Source organism: Heterocephalus glaber, unplaced genomic scaffold, assembly GCF_053883595.1.
Source record: "Heterocephalus glaber isolate CG9 unplaced genomic scaffold, H.glaber_assembly_v1.0 deba00001689, whole genome shotgun sequence".
NCBI classification, from domain to species: domain Eukaryota; kingdom Metazoa; phylum Chordata; class Mammalia; order Rodentia; family Bathyergidae; genus Heterocephalus; species Heterocephalus glaber.
Genome location: NW_028258414.1, coordinates 1,210,652 through 1,229,749, shown reverse-complemented (window position 1 = coordinate 1,229,749; position 19,098 = coordinate 1,210,652). Strand labels below are relative to the sequence as shown.

Sequence of the window (19,098 nt, the reverse complement as noted above, 5' to 3'; positions counted from 1 at the left end):
TGGTATGTCAGCTATCTCTGTCAATTTTCTAAGGTGGTTTCCTCCTGAAGATGTGTCTTAGGGCATTGGTTTGTTAGGCATCATAGTGTAGACTCTGCCTATAATGTCTTAAACTACAGTAGATGGCTTTGAGTTCAGTGCATGCAGCATGGTTAGAGAACCCACCCATCCCTGAGGGTCATACAGTGTTGGAACACTCTTGTGGCCAGGTAGGTGCCGTACACGTAACAGCAGGCATGGTGTGCCCACTGGGTGTCCACTGCAGCAGTGGGAGCAGTGACTCAAGGACGTGGAGCATGGTAGACGTTTCCTCAGGCACTGCTAGGGAGAGATGTGCTCTCAGTGGGGCCCTCTGGCAATGGCAGCTGCCATACTATGGGCATGGAGTATGGGGATGTGACCCCAGGATCCACAGGTGCCAACACTGCTGGTGTGGCAGCTTTCAGCATGGTTGCAGGTGCCCAGGGGTGCAGACCACAGGGAATGTGTCCCTAGGCCACACTTGGGTGGTGCTGCTGGTGGCTAAGGAGATGGGGAGGTGCCCGTGTATGGATGGCAGGGAGCACATCTGCCCTGTAGGAGGCAAGCACTGCTGGTAACGGGGCTGGGGAGAGATTTCCTCAGCTCCCTGGTAACACAGCCACAGGGGTAAGCAAAGGAGCAGCAAGCATGTGGACCACAGGGGTGGCCCCAGCACCCAATTTCACACCACCTTCAGTAACTGCAGAGGTTGAGCTTTTGTTTTTAAAAATTGCTGAGTACAGTTTGTAATAGCTAAGGCTTGGAAACAGCCCAAGTGCCCATCAACTGGAAACTGGATAAAGAAGATGTGGTTTTTTTATAAAATGGAGTACTACTCAGCCATAAATAATGAGAAACTAGAGACATTTATAGCTAAATGGATACATATTGAGGCCATACTCTTAAGTGAAATAAATAGGACACACATGTGTAAATACCAAATAGTTTCTCTGGTGTGAGAAACTGAAAGTGTAAATAAGAATTAAAATGATTAAAATGAATAATTGATAATTTAGAATAGGAAGAAAAGGTCGAAAGGGGTAGAGGTGCTGGGAGGGGAAGGGGAAAGGAAAGAAGGGAAAGGAAAAATTATGAGAAAAGAAAAAAAATGGAAATGAAATCTATGTAAATAGGGAAGGGTGGAGGGGGTGAAGGGCGCATAGGTACTGGGGAAAAAATAAGAACCAACATACATCATGTACAGGTACAAGCACCCAATGATAAATGTATACCTAAAATGTACCAATAAAAGAATTTAAGGGGGAAAAAAAGTGCCAAGTGTTTTGCCTTTAATGTCACAGTGGTTCTTGAATATCTTCAAACCACTGTTTAAAAAAATAGCTATGTAATTTATGATGTATATATGTAAAAATATTAAATAGTAAATGGAACATACACACCAGACTGAGAATATTGGTTTCCTAACCCTAACCCTAACCCTAACCCTAACCCTAACCCTAACCCTAACCCTAACCCTAACCCTAGCCATGCAGTGGAGGAGACAAAGCGAGTGGGTTATTTCCTGCAAACTCCTGTTGCAGAGAAGGAACCTGGTCTGGGAAGGTGTGCAAGAGTAAACCTGGAACCCATGCTCAGCAGAACCAGAGTCTGCACTATTCCGAAGCAGAGGGGGTGGCTGAAGATGGGTTTGATGGAGTCCTTCATTTCCAAGCGGTGGGAGAACAGATAGGGACATGGAAGAGCCAGGAGTCCCAGAGGGAGCTAGGGTGCTGGTTTTGTAGGTCCCATGCCTAGCTCTGTAGGGAGCCCTATGCCTGTCTCCAAGGCACCTTGAATGCACACCCGGCAATAGGCAGGGACAGAAAAAGTAAGGTGGCATCAGCCAGAGACAGAGCTGAATGGGCTGGCATATCAGATGGTGTTTCCAAAGACAGGCAGGCATTCAGCAAAAGCCACCCATTTCATCTTAATGTCCAAGCACCTTCCTAGAAATCACGCCTGTCCTGGAAGGGCCAGAGGGACTCAGAGGCCATTGGAATACAGTGAGGTGGCTGGCAGTGTGCAGCAGTGAGAGAGGCTTGCAGAGACAAGAGAGAGATGTCTGCCTTCTCTTTGCACAGGTGGTAGGTTCCAAGTGCACATTGCCACAATCTTCCTGGTATGCTGTCTTCCTGTTTCTGAGGTGCCTTATCCTGCTTGTGGGACATATCTGTTCTTGCTCTTCTCTTTTCTTCACTCTTTCCTTTTCTTCCCTTACTTTAATAAAAGTTGCCTTTACCTCTTCTTCAGTTGTCCCGGTCAATTCTTTTTTTTTGGTACCGGGGATCAAAGTTGGGATCTTTCATTTGCGGGGCAGGCGGTGGAACCACTGAGCTAAAACCCCGGCCCCTCTGGCCAATTCTTTGGGCAGGATAAAAAGAAGCTGGAACCACAGACACTTCGCCATCCAGCAAACAATTCCCAGATGAACAGCCACATGTAGTCCTAAGTCTGTAAGCTCTCTGTCCCGAGGGATTTCTCCCTCCTGGACTCAGGTCAGCCCCCGACCCACATACAGGAGACAGAGTCCACTCCCCGTGCACCCACTTCCTCACTTAGCAGATTATGCTGCTACCTCCAGGGAGGCAGCCCACCATGGCCAAGCCCAAGGCTTCCGGACTTAGGTCCAATACACCATGGTACCCTGGGAGAGAGGTCCGAGTCATTCACCCAAGGCTGATTCCAGACTGTGGGGCATCTCTGAATGTGAGGCCAACATGACATAAACCATACAATGAATGAAGATTATTACTGCATTTTCTCACCAAGCAGCCTGGGGTTGGGCAAGCAAATGTTCCACGAAAACTGCCCAAACCCGGCCTCACTGACATTGTTCAAAGACACCACCCAGAGCAGCCTGGCTACTCAGCCAGGCCCGGAGAGGTCATGTTAGCACTGCAGCAGGGAGCATCAGGGACTGCCCCATCACAGCTGCAAGTGGCTCCAGAAGCTCGTTAGAGGAGCAGCTGAAAGTCTGCCCCAACAGTTCACAAGGTTGGTAGCGTCAGAAGTTCTCACCAATTTCCACTCCTTACGATGCTGGCAGTGGGAACAGAGGCCAAAGCCAGCTATTATGTGACGGAGACACCTCTAGAATGTGTAGGTAAAGGCCTTAGGAGCCCTGGGGCAGGTGGTGAACCATGCAAGGTTGGTGGGGGCCACAGGCTTCAGTCTGGCTATGCTGTTCTGCCATGTGCTCTGGCAGGGTCCGTAACCCTCTGTACCTGGATTACTTCCCCTGCCTCTGCAGCAGGTGCTTGGGGTTGTCATAATGATCAAGTGAGTCACCACATGTAAGCGTTTAGACAAGACCTTGTTCACAGTGAGTATGTGCTCAACACCCCAGTCTCAGGGCCGTCCACAGTCCCAGGGAAAACTGTGTTTAGGCTTTGCTCAGCATTAGCACCTGGCTGTCACTGGCTACTTCCTCCTTATATGACCAGCAGCGGTGACCAGCTTCTCCAGGGCTCAGCCTCCATGCATGCCAGTGTGTCTGCCTTTCTTCTAGAATTGTGTTTGCAGAGAAAACCTCTGGGATCACATTCTTCACCTTTGGGGTTGCTGACAGTCTGCATGGGAACCTGACCGCCCCCGCCCCTGCACACAGAGCTTTGTTGGGGTCTTTCTGAACTTCTCAGTCACCTGTCCAGTCTGAGTAAACCCAGCAGAGCATGCATGCCAAACTTTTCTTCTCTCATGGAGTCTTAGCCTGGGCCTGGGGTCTTGTGACCTTCAGCACTGTATTTAGCAGGTCTGATAACAGAACCTAGGTGGGCTCACTGCTCTTCAAATCTTGACATTTCTGGATTTGCAGCTGTTCAGTCCCTGATAGGAACTTCCTGTCAGGTTATGTTCCTCTATATGAAAATTTAGAACAAAAAAACTTCCAATGACAGTCTTCCAGCAAAGATGGGCTCGTTGTTAATACCCACTAATATCTGTGAGGTCTGAGAAGAATGTGCAGACTGTGGGGGAAGTGAGGTGCGGCCCTGGAGGAGGAGGGGCTTCTCCTGCTGATTCCGGGCCTCCTGAGCACATTCTCTGTTGGTCTGAGGGACAAGTGTCCCTCAATCTTACTCCCACCCAGGTGAAATTGGCAGGGGAGCCAAACGCAAAGTGGAAAATACAGCTTCAAAAGCAACTAATACCAGAAAGGGTGACTTTCCTTATAAATTATAAAATGATGGCTCAATATACCTGACCTCTAAAGAAATCAAACCAGGGCCGGGGATTTAGCTCAGTGTTTCCACAACCTGCCTTGCAAGCACAAGGTTCCAAGTTCAATTTCTGGTACCAAAAAAAAGAAATCAAAGAAAATGCATGCAAAAACTTTGAGCACTTACTCAAACTAGGGCACCTGGTTTGCATTTGGGATGTGCTGTCCACTTACAGTGAGGGGGACCACTGGCTGCAGGAGCTGGAAGAGGAGCCCCGTTATACTGAAGGGGTACAGGCAGAGCTCTGGGCAGGAATTGGCGGCCAACTGCAGCTGCCCAAGGGGCTTAACAGAAGTCACCCAAGTCCCCAAAATGCTGCAGGATGCAGTGGAGAAATTCCCCAATCTCCACCTGCAGCCTGACCAGAACAGTCCCCGAGGAAACCCAGACAGATTGGCGTCCCAAACACAGGGCAGGCGGAGGGTGGATCTCAGGACGAAAGGAATGGTCACCACGCACCCCTCCTGTTGGGAACATGCTTGGGTTTCCTGGAAAACCGAGCCTGTGGTGCCCGCTATGAGACTGAGCAAGACTGAAAGCTGTAGATGCAGGAGAACCCACAGGAGGCAGGTTAGAAAAAGGATGCTTAGGGTGCGTTTCACCCCAGTTATTAACACTGGACAATGCTCCCCAGTTTGCCATCTTCTGGAATGGGGAGTTCAGGTTTCTCAGAACTTCTCATCCATCCAGGCCCATCCCTTCTCTCAACATTCACTGCTGACCGCTCCCCACCCTCCTCTTTCAGAAACTGGGCATGGGGCTGGAAACACCAAGTTCTTCCTGCAGTAACTCCTAGCCATTTGCCTCGGCAGTTTCTTGGAGGACACAGAACCAAGCTCTGGAGAAAACGGAGTGCAAACAATGGGAAAGTCGAGATTCCAGTTGGGTGACACAGTTTATTGAAAGGAAATCTTGCTGTATCCAGGTATTCACTTACATGGAGGTACCCACAACGAGAATGTCTTTTCCCCATGACAACAAAACCATCCGCTGAAGCAAAACCCAAGTACGCGAACAGGCATGGTGGAATGACACTCCGAAGCAGGCCCAGAAATTATAAAAGATATTTGATGATTGTCTCTTCAGCATTGCATTTGGCCATATATTTTTTACATTTTTTTTCTTTTTAACCTAGCTAATGAAAATACTCTTGAGCAGGAGTTAGCTCTTCAAGCAATAAAGGAGAGAAAAGTAGGTATATATAACGTATGTATATATGATCAGAGATTGGCTGTGAGTTCAAGCTGGGAAGGACCCGGGACCCTGCTCATCTCATCTCATCTCATCCCAGCCAACACCTGTCAAGGCCAAGGCCATGGGGAGGAGATGAGCAGGGCCCCAGAACACCTCTCCAAACCCCAGTCAGTGCCCCTCCTGCCCCATCGTACTGCAGGCCTCTGGACGCTGCCAACTGCACTGTAGCCACTCTTTCTAGGGTAACAATGTAACCATTTTCAATGGTGTCCTGTCTCTATTCAGGGGCCCTTTGCTTCCGACAGCCACCTTCACAGCTACCAGGAAGAACAGGCAAGAATGAGAAGCAGCTGCTTTTTCTTCAAGCAGACCGGATGCTCCCTCCCCTGGTTCTGGGCTCGCTAAGCTCTTCCCTGGGCTCTAGTTACCCCTGTGCGAGGCCCTTGTAGGGCTGGCTTCCTGGCTTCCTGGCAGGTGTTTGGATATGTGGAAGCAACAGGGAAATGAAATACATTCTAAGGGTCCCAAGGAGCCCTGTAATTGTCACATCCCCAAGAGGGCAGAGGGCTTGGGGCTGGGTTCTGCGGTCCTCAGCGCTGCGTCAGCTTGGTTATTGCTTGTCACCCCCTCCGCTGACTGAGCTCGAGGAGGACGGTTTTTACCCATGTATTCACTGCTGCCTTAGCACCAAGGCTGTGCCTGCCACACCACAGGTGCCCAACAGAATTATTACACGGATGAATGGCTAAGGGAGGGCTTCCTCCACACCCTAAGAGTGAGCAGGGGCCACAGCCACCCCTAGGGGTGGTGAGGGGACAGTGACCCAGGTGGTGGCAGAGGAAAGCTTTGCTCTCCAGCTCCAGATGCCCACCAGTCTCTGCAGGCTGCTGACTCTGCATCTTGTTGACCAGCTCTGGGACCCTAAGTGGGACCCATGCCAACTGTCGTGGACTTCTGTGGCCCACAGGCCACAGTGTGAGGGGACACTGCAGAAGCCATCTTGGTTCATTGCTACCTCCCATGGTCCTCTCCCTGGCCACTTCCCTCCTGAGCTGCCCATCCAGCACTGGGATACCCAGCATCTTCCGAGGTTATGGCCTTCCCCCCAGGCCTGACCCATTCCGAGTCCCCTTGTGCCCAGAAGCTGAAAGGAGACCTCCAGTTTGCAGACACATCCCACTCTTCCTTCCCGAATATCAATCCAGCTCCAGCCCAACCCAACCCTGATCTACACATCCCCCAGCTTTCAAGGACTTTTCCGTCTACCTTCTCATGCCAGTCCCACACCCATACCTGCTGTTCACCTCCTCTCCCCTCTCCCTTTCCCCATGACCTTACTGAACACCTCCTTGATCAGCAACAGTGGTTTACCTAGGCCACCTGAGCATCTGCTCCCAGTACAGGTCACTGTGATTCTTTTTTTCCAACTCTGATTTCCAAAGTGGCCTATAGTCTATCTTGCCTCTCACCTCTGCTTTTGAATAAAGCCCAGTAGCTTTGGGTTTTAGAAAAGAATACTTGTTATAGGTGTGTGAGCTTTACAAAGGCTGTGGAATGTTCTGAAATGGAACAGCAGCAGTCCGTGTGAAGGTCTGCTTTACCATATGTACATCATTCCCTTTCCTGCACTTGGCTCTGAAGTAGTGAGTAGCACTTTGGACCCTCTCTCTTGGCAGGAGGGGGCACAGCTGTGCAGAACAGGGCCTTCATCCTACCAAGGCACATTTCCCCAAATGAGCCAGTGGGTGGTGGCTCCGCTGCCTTGTTCTAAACCACAGTGGCTCCCGGTGGAAGACACTGGAGACACCAGGGAGGGCTGTGAGCTTGAGAACTATGTGTAGGGGCGGCCAGGGCCCCCCACACTCCACTCCCCCTGCTGCCTCCTGCTGGCCAGCTGCAGAGTCCTGGCAGGAACCAAGGAAGGGGGTTAGATCTGGCTGACCACAGCGCTGTCCCTGGGGAAGGTGAAGCTCAGCGGTGCTTCATAGAGGCTCCCGCCATCGGTGCTGAGGTCGTCGTCATCATCCATGTCATCCAGAACTTTACTCGGCAGCTTCTTAAGTCTGCGGAGACAACATAAGCACCGTTCCTGGGCTGGGCTCCTCTCTGATGTGGGATGGAGTGGGTCTTGGATTCCTGGCCTCTACCCCACTAGGTGCACATAAGCGCATTCACTTAACTGAATCCTTCAGCTCAGCAAGCTGGGGTTGACAGCCTGGACCAAGATCAGTATTACTGATTTCCGTTTCTGCCCAAACTCCAATATGGCTTGGCAGGGTATTCATCTGATCTTAATTCAAAATTTGGATATCTTATTCTCCAAGGGTTAAGTGCAATAATTTCTAAATTTGGCATGCATTAAATTCATGTTGTAGTAAAATGTTATCTATTCTGATGCCCCTTGAATGTCACCCCTAACGCTGGCCTTGGGGCCAGCTTCCCATGAATAGGTCTTGTGTGGTAACATCCTCCAAGGCCGGGGGACTCCTATCCATCTGTAAGAGCACCACTTGGGCAGCCAGCATGCTGCCCAGTGCACCACCAGCCTCCAAGAAAGGCTGACTCCAGGGCTGAGTGTGGGCCTGATCTTGGCCCTCAGCTCCACACCCCTGGCACTGGCGCTGGGGAGGGAAAGGGACCCATCCAGGCCCTGCAATTCCCATCCTTACTACTGGGCAGGGGTGCTTGGGAGATCACAGTCCTCAGGGGGACAAAAATTAGAACTTTCCTCCCTCAGATAAAAGGAGGGTCTTAGCGATCTATCTGCTCCGATTATGTCCACAAGGACAATCACTGCCCAGCTGATCTTGCTGTGAGGATGGTGCACACGAGACTCAAGACCAAGCCACTTTCATCTCCAGGATGGGGTGGCCCAGAAAGCAGCAGGGAGGAACTGCCCTAAGACAATGGACTAAAAGCATCAAGCACGCCTCAAATGCTAAGGGTTAGCAGGTAATCGGCCACGTGGGCACCAGCTTTGCTCACCTTAAGTCCTTCTTCAAGGAGCTGAGCTGCCCCTGCAGCTGCTCATTCACATCCACCTGCTCCTCCAGCTCCCTTTGCAGCTTCTTCTTAGAACTTTCCAGCCGGTCGATTTCCTCCTCGGCCTCTTCCACCTGCCGCTTCATTGCTTTCAAGCGCAAGCTCAGCTGCAGCAGGAAAGAGGGCAGGCTGAGGGTGAACCAGGCCCAGCAGCAATGCCAGGGACTCAGCCACCTTCTCCCTGGTGAGCCAGTCTCATGGTTTCTGAAAGTCAAGTTCAGCACTCGAGGGCTGTGCAAATTCCCCATTCCAGGAGGAGAGGGGGTAAGCAGAGAGGAGGAAGTGGCCCAGCCTAACTCCACTGCCAGCCTCCCTGCCCCAGCCTGAGACGGGACACAGAGATGCCTCACCTGGTCCTTCTGGTCTGTCAGGGACAGGTGCTCGTCATCCACCTGCATCACCAGCTCCTTCACCTTCCGCTCCAGCCTGCGGTTGCTGAGCTGCAGACTGGCCCGGTCCCTGTAAGGGGTGGAGGCAGACCAAAGCACCTCTCATCATTCTCAGCCCTGCAGGAGGCTCTGACTGCAGAGCAGGGGGACACCAGCCTGGGTGCCTGTTCAACTTGAGCTTAGGGTCAAAGAAAAGGACTACGTGGGAGGAAAGGTCAAAACAGGCCTTGAGAAAGCAGTGATTTGTTAAGGCCACAAGGCCAGCAAGGAGCTAGGCTGGACCCGAACTGTCCTGCATTCGTTTGTTCTAAGGCAGAATTGACAGCCAATGTTTGGGGTCTACCCCAGTCGACCCCAGCACACCTCCCTCAAAGGCCTACGGAACACACATCCTAGGCACATGTGAGACGCCCTTCCAGAAGCTGAAGGGTCATGAATAAGAACTAAGACTGGTCACATCCACCCTGGTGCTGGTCCTCAGGCTGTATCTGACAGCTCGCTGCAGAGAATCCTGGGTTTGGGAAGGAGTGGCCACTGGGTCCCTTATCCTCCCACCCACTGTGGGGGACCTGCCCCATTGCTGTCAGGTGGGCAGTGGCCTCTGCCCTGCGCAGCGTCAGCTCATCTGAGAGGAGGAGGAAGGAGTGACAGTGAGCTCACACGTGCTCCTCTTCCCCCCAGGCTGCGAGGACGGGAAGGGCTCCCCACATGTGAGCACTCTGGGGGCGGCCGTGCGCACCTCTCCTCGCTCTCCAGTCGGTCCTCCAGCTCCACGATCCGGGCCTCCATCTGCACCACCAGCCCTTCCTTGCTGGACCTGTAGGAGCCTTCCAGGTGTCCAATCCGACTTTTCAAGTCCTTGTTCTGGAATCAGATGGGGACTGTGAGGGTGCCGTGTCTGTCGCGCACTCTGTGCAGAGCCAGGTATGTGGGTGGAGTCTGTGACAAGGCTGCTTCTGCACCAGGGTGGAGAGTAGAGAGTCTGGGGAGCCCAGGGATGGGTCAGGCATGCCCTGGATTCAGGTCCTAGCGGGTCTGTTCCCTTACAGCCTGCATAGACTCTTTAGTGTGTCCTGGGAGCCGCAGTCTTGTGCACCGATTCAGGGAATGATTCTCTTTTGTTCCATTTGTACCAGAACTCAACCCTCTCAGGCCCTACTCCAAAGCCTGACAGAGGGAAGCGGGAGCTCATAAGGTCAGTGCCCTCACCTGTCTCTCCAGGGAAATCTTGTCACACTCCAAGTCTTGTCGCACAGCTCGCTCCTGAAGAAGCTCGTTCCTCATCTGCTCCATCTATAAGCACAGCAGAACCCTGGGGTCAGAGGGGGTTGCTCCCACGCCTCTGCCCCGCAGTGGTTCCGGGGGCTGAGTTCCAAAAACCAAGCCCAGTCTTCCTCAGGTAGGCTGACCTGGAGGGGGCTCCTCATGCCACCTTCCCCAGGTGCAGCAGGATCTATTTCTGAGATACTCTTGGCTTCTCAATGATCGCAAAGATAGCAACACAAACGACAATCATCGTCATAGCTAACTGCAGCTTCAGGTTGAACTGCACCCTCCACGTACACACACAAAAAGGATGCACTGATATCCTAACCCTCAGTACTCCCAGACTCCTAGTGTGACCTGAATTGGAAACAGGGCCTTCATGGAGGCGACTAAGTCAAAATGAGGCATGAAGGTGGCCTGATCCAGCCTGGCTTCTGTCTTTACAGGAAGTGGAAGTCCGGGTGCAAAGACAGGCATGCGCAGAGGAAGCCGCCATGGGAAGACAAGGGCAGGGAGCAGAGGAGACTGGAGTGATGCATCTACAAGCCAAGGGCACCAGAAACCAGGAAGAGGCAAAGAAGTGTCCTCCCATGGGTCTCTGCCGGTATTGATTTCAGACTTCTGTTCTCCAGAGCTCTGAGACAGTAAGTTTCTGTGTCCTCAGCCTCCGAGTTTGCAGTACTGTTACTGATGCCTGCTTAGCCCCCACGAACATTATCCTACTGCATTCCTGGAGCCACCTTCAGCAGGCACCATCATCCCTGCAGAGCTTGTCAGCCTCTGGCTCGAAGGGGGTTAAGCGCCAAGTTTGCCCAGACTGAAAATGCTTGCAGGACAAGGAAATTTCAGTGCTAAGACTGGGAAAGTCCCAAGCAAATCAGGATTTGTAAGTTACCCAATGGGCTTGAGAGGTACAGAACTGGGATGGGGGAGCAACACACGACAGAAGAGCTCCTGGTGAGCATTTCTTGGCCACTGCCACATTTCACTGTGCTACTGTAGGCCTGACAGGGGCTCCAGATGATGGAGGGTGTCTGTGTTGGCAGGAAAGAAGCCTCACCAAAGTCATTGCATATCTGCTCTCCAGTCCCAGGGGCTCTGCAGGGTTGAAATGAGTCAAAGCAGAGGCCGTACCAGCATCCAGAACCAACCTGCAGAAAGTGGCCTGAAAGCTACCTCAGATTTCGGGGTGGCTGGCATAATAAAATTACACTCTCCTTCTCAAGGCTGGATAAGAACTTCCGGGGTTCACCATGCCCAAGAGATGCACATAAAGTCCTAGACACATGGTCCTGGGGAGCATTTGAGACAGGCTCACCTGGCCTGGCATCAAGCTGACTTTTTGTCACCCGTCCAAGCACCTTAGTGAGCAAAAGATAATCTCACGTCTCCCCACCACCGGCGAGCAAGGACTGTGGGTCCTGGGAATCGTAAGGACACTGCCCCGGGCTAGGCTTAGGCCTGCTCCCCGGCTACCCTGTCTGTCCTCAGCCTGTGCACAGAATGACAAGTGGCATGTTGTGTCCAGTCCGGAGCAAGTGACAGGGCATGATAAGCAAGAAGGCTGGCAGGAGAGGCAGGGGCAGATGAGGAGGCCTCAGGCGGTGCAGGAGGAAATGGGGCCAGTGATCCTAGGTGAGGGCTTATCTGTGTAGTTAAATAAAGAAAGCTTGCACTCCTGAATTTCTGACAGGCAGCCTGCTAAGTTATGAGGGTTCAGAATTTTACAACAGCAGAAACAGAGGGCCAAGAGAGTAACAAAAGTTAATGGAGGCAGCTGGCCTTCAATCCAGGCCGAGCCAATCCACTGCCTACCCTCTCACCTGTTCTGTATCACTTGAGGGAGCCACAGAGACAAAAGGATTCAAATGGAGTTCAAGGGCAAACACAGCTGTACCATAAAAAACCAAAGCATGGGGAGGGAGCCAGGGTGACTGAACACAAGTGTCCTGTGTTCAACTATTAAGAGGAGTCAGGGCTGCAGAGCAGAAACTGTACTTGGTGGGGAGGGAAAGAGAAAGCTGAGAGATGCTGGAGACGCCACACAGTGCAGAATCAGACAGGCGACCCACAGAGGACAATGACGCATTTGGCACCTGCAACCCCTGCTCCCTGCCAGGAGTGGGGCACCAGATGCTGCCAAAGGTAAGGAGGAAAGTCCCAGAAACCCCACTCATAGCAGCAAGCTGGCAGTCCTAACCCAAGGAGAGTGCTACCATACTAACAAGTTTTAGGTCCAATTTTGGGGAGCTGGGTGGTCTTATGGTGACTCTTCTGCCCCAAGAAACTTCTCTCTCTGGGCCTCTCCCAGTGCCCGGGATCAAACTAACACCCAACCACAGCAAGACACCACCTTGGCTTTGGAGCCAACAGCAGGATGCGTGACCCCATGGAGTAATATACAGCCCCCTGTGGAGTTCAGGACAGCAGCTGCAGCAGCCACAAGCACAGGTTCCCCCTGTGTGAGTAGGGAATATCTCCTCTCCAGCCCACACCTTGGGATGGCAGCCACTGCTGCAAAGTTCTGCCTTCACTTGCACATATCCATTGCAAGCCAGGGAAGTCCTTTGTCCCTCTTCCCCTGGCAAGCACTGCAGCTCCAGGAACCCTCTTACCAGTGGTCCTTGCGCTCTCTTGGTGGGCTCTAGGGAAGGTCCCCTTCCTAGCTCATGGCCTTAGGATGCTGCTGCAGGTACAAAACTCCTTAACATCACCCAACTTTGTCCGTCTGTGTCCCCAGGGATGAGGTGAAGAATGCATCTGTGTCCTTCAACTCTAGGACTGTAACTACCAATGCCACTGACCTCATCCCTGCCAGAGCTTTCCCATACAACCTAGAGACATTCCCACCCACACCTGCAGCTGTAGGACCACAGATACCAAAGCCACAAACCCTCCCACTACCCATCCTCAACCCGCAGGACTTAGGAAAGGTCTCCTCCATGTCCTACCACCAGGACACCACAAGCCCAAATGTTACAGATGTGCCCTGGAGAGCCAAGGGAGCACTCCCTCTACAGCCCACAGACTTTGGACCACAGTGAACCAAAAGCCCTGGAACCATCTGTGCTTTTCCACTGAGAATGCGCAGAAGACATCACCTGGGCCCCGCACTTCCACAAAAGCAGCAATATACAATAGCCCAGGGGACCTGGAGAAAGTCCCCTCTGTGTTGCAAAACCTCAAGTCCACAGTTACCAGCACCAGGACCCATGCTCATGGGTGGGACATGGGAAAGGCCCCCTCCCTTGGCTCCACAAGCTGGCTGCTGCTGCCACAGCACAGAAGTCTTCTTCATTCTAAGAGGGGAAGATCTCCACATCCTGCAGCTGAGTGGCTATGACTGCTTGTCCCAACAAATGCAAAGTATACAAATACATAGAAATTTAATAACATGCTCACAAATGGCCAATGGAGGACTGAAGAAATTAAAAGGGTGTCATGGTTGTGATCTAAAATGTCCCTCAAAAATCTCACTGTGTTGAAGCTTGGTTGAAAATATAGGACCTTACATCAAACTGATAAAAGCCATTTATGACAAACCTACTACCAACATTATACTAAATGAGGAATTCTAAAATCAGGAATGAGATAAGGAAATCTACTCTCACACTCCTGTTCAACACCATATTCTAAACTTTAGCCTGAGCAAGAGAAAGAGAAACAAATAAAGAGAAAAGCAAGAAAAAGAAATAAATGAATGCAAATAGGAAAGGAAGACATCAAATTATCTTTACTTGCAGATGATATGATCCTTTACATAGAAGACCCAAAAAACTCCACCAGAAGATTTTGAGAGCTAATAAACAAATCCAGCAAAGTGACAGAACACATAACCAACACACAAAAATCAGTAATGTTCCTGTACAGCAATAATGAACCACCAAGAAAGAAATCAGAAAAACAATCCCATTTACAATAGCTTCCAAAAAATTTAAATATCTAGGATTCAACCTAACCAAGGAGATGAACAATCTCTATAATTAAAAACAATACTACTCTGAAGAGAGAGATTGAAGAGAACATTAGAAAATGAAAAGACATCCAATTCCTGGATAGGCCAAATAAATTCATCAAAATGGCCATATTACCAAAAATGATCTATAGATTTAATCCAATTCCTATCAAAATACCAACAACAGGGGCCGGGGATTTAGCTCAGTGGTTCTGCTGCCTGCCTTGCAAGCAGAAGGATCCGAGTTCGATCCCCAGTACCAAAAAAAAAAATACCAACAACATTCTTCACAGAACTAGAAAAAAACAATCTTAAAGCTTAAATAGAACCAAAAAAGGCCCAGAAGAGCCAAAGCAATGCTGAGCAAAAAGAGCAAAATAGGGATATTACAATCCTATATTTCAAGTTATATTACAAAGCTATAGTAATAAAAACAGCATGGTACTGGTGCAAAAATAGACATGTAGACCAACAGACTAGAAGACACAGAAACAACCCCAGGCATACTCATCCATCTGATCTTTGAAAAACAGATGGAAACATATGCTGTACAAAGGATAGCCTCTTTAACAAATAGTTGCTGGGAAAACTATGCAGAAAAATGAAACTAGACTCATATCTTTCACTCTGTACTAAAATCAAATACAAATGGATCAAAGACCTAGATATAAAAACAGAAATGCAGAAACTCCTGGAAGACAAAATAGGGAAAACCCTTGAAGACATAAGGCCTCAGCAAGGATTTACTGAACTGAACTCCAATAGCACATGAAAAAATACCAAGAATCAACAAATGGAATTATGTTAAATTTAAAACTTTTGCACAGCAAAGAAAACAATCAAGAAAGTGAAGAGGCAATCTCTCAGAACAGAATTTTATTTTATTTTGGCATTACTCCTCAGATGGAGGACTAGTATTTAGTTTTTTAAAAATCTCTAAAGAATGTACTCCCCCAAAACAAAGATCTCGATCAATAAATGGGAAATTGAAATAAATAGGCACTTCTCAAAGAAGTACAAATGGCTAATAACAACACGAGGAAAAAAAAGCTCAGTTATCCTTAGCCATGAGGGAAATGCAAATGGAAACACCTCTGAGATTCTATCCCACTTCAGTAAAAATGGCTGTCAACAAGAACACAAAAGTTGGCAAACATTGCTGAGGATGTGGGGGAAAGGGAAGGTTGTTGGTAGGAATGTAAACAAGTTCAATCATTATGGAAATCAGTAGATTCCTCAAAAAAACTAAAATTAGAAATTTCATTTGACCCTCTCTTGGGTATTTTCTTCAAAGAGTCATACTACAGTGATACATGCATATCCATATATACAGCAGCACAATGCACAATAGCTAACCTCTGGAAACAGCCTAGATTCCCACCAACAGACTAATGGATAAAGAAAATGTGGCATATATACACAATGGAATATTATTCTGCCATAAGATGGATGAGTTTGAGTCATTTGTAGGAAAATGGATAGATTTTGAGACCATAATGCTGAGTAAAATAAGTCAAACACAAAAGGTCTGACTTATGGCATGTTTTCTCTTATATGGAGAAACCCAAAATATAAATAAATTTAAGAGTAAAAGGAGAGGTAGAAGGAAGCAGGGAGTAGACTTTTTGGAGATGGGGAAAGAGGAAAGTCATCAGCATTGATCATGCCATTATATATGTGTACCAATTTCCCCAAAGGAATGTAATTATTATGTTTGGCAAATATATACCAATAACAAAACAGAACAAAATTCATAAGAAACTACCAAGGACAATTATATGGTTTTAAAAAATTGGAAAACATAGAAGAAATTCCAGCTGGGTGTGGTGGTGCACACCTGTGATCTCAACACTTGAGAGGCTGAAGTAGGAAGATCACCTAGAGTTCGAGGCCACCTGGGGTACAATTTTAAAACTATTCCAAAAAATTAAAATGAATATAACTCTACCAAGAATGTGGCCAGCAACACCCTGATGCTAAAAGCAGATGAAGACACAACCAAAAAGAAAAACCACAGACCTATCTCCTGGATGAACAAAGATGCAAAAATTCTCCATAGGATACCAGCAAACTGAATTCAGCAGCACATAAAAAAGATCATACAGGGCAGCAGGGCACTCAGTGCTGCGACACCATCTCTCTGAAGAGCTCTCGGATCTTGAGGCAATCGATCTTCAAATGAGTATTGTGGTTATTCATATATGGGCAAAACATGTTGTGCAAAAGATAAAAATGCATTTTTCCCTCTTACAGTATGGAACCTCAAGGTCTTTGTGATAATGGAAACCAAAAAACTGATTGGTAAATTGCTTCAACCAGCAAGACCTGTTCATCATCTGACCACTTCCTCAGGAGCAGTGTTGCCTTTCAACTTTCAATGTGAATATCCACGCAACACCCAGTGCTTACAAAGTGGAGTTAACAGATCTAAGGTGAATAGAAAGCAAACCTTTTCTCCAGGTCTTAATGAAGAGCAGCAGCATCAGTCTCCAGTGAAAAAAGAGAGAATTACAGTAGAGATTTCCTACTGAAGCTCTCAAGTGTTTGCATCTGCAGAAAAAAACCAGACTTTCTGCCTGATCATTCCATTGTACTTCAAACATGAGAAAACAACCAAAGTTTTAAGTAGCATTCTAAGAACAGATGAATTTGAAGATAATGAATTATTCATTTGGGCACCAGCAGATGAAGTGGACCTAGTAACAGTAACTGTAATTGACCATGAAAATTTAATTTATTTTAAATTTTGATGGTTGGCTGTTTGGCTTCTCCTAAAATGAGAAAGATATTTTAAACTAAAAAGAATTTTCTAATCAGATTTGTAAACAGTTTCCTGCAAAAATTGGGAGGAACACTGGAAAATAGGAATTTGGTTAGTGAAGTGGGAAGACTGTATTTATAATTTGCATGTTACTTGCATCTTTTGTTTTTCATGAGTTGCAATAATGGAATGGAAATGTATGCTGTAAAGATTCTCAAATGTGAAGTATTTGTGACAGTGTACATAATTTCTCCTTTCTCTTAAAAGTTCCTTTTCTATTTCCCACTGATTTCATACCAGCTCATGAACAGGTCATTATGTTCTCTCTAGAGGTGTAGAATGATTCAGGATGTTCAGTACAGAGCTATCAATGATAGTAGGGAGAATATTTAAATAGACATTTCTTTTTGAATATATGATTGTTTGGTCTCTTAAATTTTTGATGATAAACACTGTCTTAGATTAATAATTACTAGAAGAGATTGACATTGTGAAAAAAAATAGCAGCAAATGAAGTTGAAAAATAGTTACTATTTTTGACACTGATCAGACCACATGAACAGGAGTTGAACAACTGCAAAATAAAACAAATATTTTTATTTACAAAAGAGGAAAAATTTAGGTATGTGCATATAATTGAGGTGCATTAAGTTTCAATTCTATAATTTCTTAAAACAAGAACATAGGTAGATAAAGAAATTTGGGGTTCAAACTTTTAATTCCTAGAAATTTTATATATGTCTCCTACAGGTTTTAACTGTGGGTGTTACTGTTATAAAAATAGGATTTTTTTTCAGTGTGTCAAAAAATTGCTAATATATAGGGAAGTATAAACTCTCCCTACTTCTATTCTCTCAGATCCCTAGATCTTTTGGCAAGGTATTCATCACTTAGCAGAAAATTTATTTCTCACTGAATGTAAACTCCTAAAACAAGTACTTTTTTTCTCATTAGTTTTTGGGCTTGTTATCCAGATTCACCTTTTAGTCTATGCTAGCTTTCCAATCTTTGTCTTTGAGTGCCTTCTTTTTCAATGCTCTGTTTCTCAGAAAACAGGATTTTTTAAAAATAGAGATACCTGTAAAATTTTTGATGACTTTTAAAATGGGATGTTTATACTTAGGACTCAATTTTTCAATTGTTTGCCCTACCATTTTCCTTTTATACTTTAAGTTCCAATTCATATATATATATATATATATATATATATATTCATATATATATTCATATATATATATGTGCATACATACATATGTGTGTACACACATATTCATAAGCACATACTCTCATAAATATATACAAAAATATATGTGTAAGAACTGGGGTCAGAATTACCATTAATTAAATTGGGTTGTTTCATTATTTGCTTACCCTTAAATTCATTTGATTCTAGTTTAAAAGATATGATAGAATTTATTCCAATTTGCAATCCAGAGAGCTTTTCCATTTGGTACTATTACTGGGCAGAATCCTGTTTTTAGTCATACTATCAAGTTACTTTGGAAACTCCCTTATATTCAAAAGACTTGATGTACTTTTTAGAGTTGGGTACCGAAATGGACTAACCAAAGAAATATTCTGACTGATAAAAGTTGTACCTTTGAAACCCTTTATAACTGTTTCCAAGAAGAGTTTGTTGAAAGTCTTTAGGTTTCAAAGTCTTCTGATCCTTACTATATGTAATCAGAGTGAGACTGCAAAGACTCTTACCTGCTTGGCTTTGTACATATGTTTTGTACATAGCTTGTTTGAATAATCATTGTACATCTCCATTAATGTTGTTCTCTCTTTTGTATATATATTAAAAGTATTGAGCTAGGAAAAAAAAAAGGGTCATATAGCATTATCAAGTGGAATTCATGCCAGGGGTGCAAGGGTAGCTCAACATACGCGAATCAACAAATATGAAAGGTCATATCCATAAAATAATAGACAGAAACCATATGACCATGAATTTTCATAGATGAATAAAAATCATTCGATAAGATTAACATTCCTTTATGATAAAAACTCCTAACAAATTAGGTATGGAAGGAACATACCTCCAAATGCTAACAGGTATATACAAAAATCCAACAGCCAATATCATACTGAACGGGGAAAAGCTGAAAGCCTTTCCTCTGAAATCAGGAACCAGACAAGAATGTCTACTTTTACCATTCTTATTTAATATAGTACTAGAAGTCTTAGTAAGAGCAATTGGGCAAGAAGAAGAAATAAAGAGCATCCAAATTGGAAAGTAAGAAGTTAAAT

The 19,098-nt window shown here is 46.8% G+C and overlaps 1 protein-coding gene and 1 pseudogene across 2 annotated transcripts in view; one reads left to right on the top strand and one right to left on the bottom strand.

Moving 5' to 3' along the window:
* Nucleotides 1-5,114: 5,114 nt before the first annotated feature.
* The window catches only part of Cgnl1 (cingulin like 1), a 142,248-nt gene continuing 128,264 nt past the window's right edge, over nucleotides 5,115-19,098 (bottom strand). For both annotated transcript variants that reach the window (XM_004855746.4, XM_021237169.2), the window contains 5 exons: nucleotides 10,073-10,156; nucleotides 9,603-9,727; nucleotides 8,825-8,933; nucleotides 8,418-8,581; nucleotides 5,115-7,495 (listed from right to left, as the gene is read on the bottom strand). In XM_004855746.4, coding sequence (XP_004855803.2) covers nucleotides 7,360-7,495; nucleotides 8,418-8,581; nucleotides 8,825-8,933; nucleotides 9,603-9,727; nucleotides 10,073-10,156 — 618 coding nt within the window. In that variant the 3' untranslated portion in view covers nucleotides 5,115-7,359. The remainder of the gene's footprint in view (nucleotides 7,496-8,417; nucleotides 8,582-8,824; nucleotides 8,934-9,602; nucleotides 9,728-10,072; nucleotides 10,157-19,098) is intronic.
* LOC101702114 (uncharacterized protein C8orf88 pseudogene) lies at nucleotides 16,364-16,713 on the top strand (annotated as a pseudogene).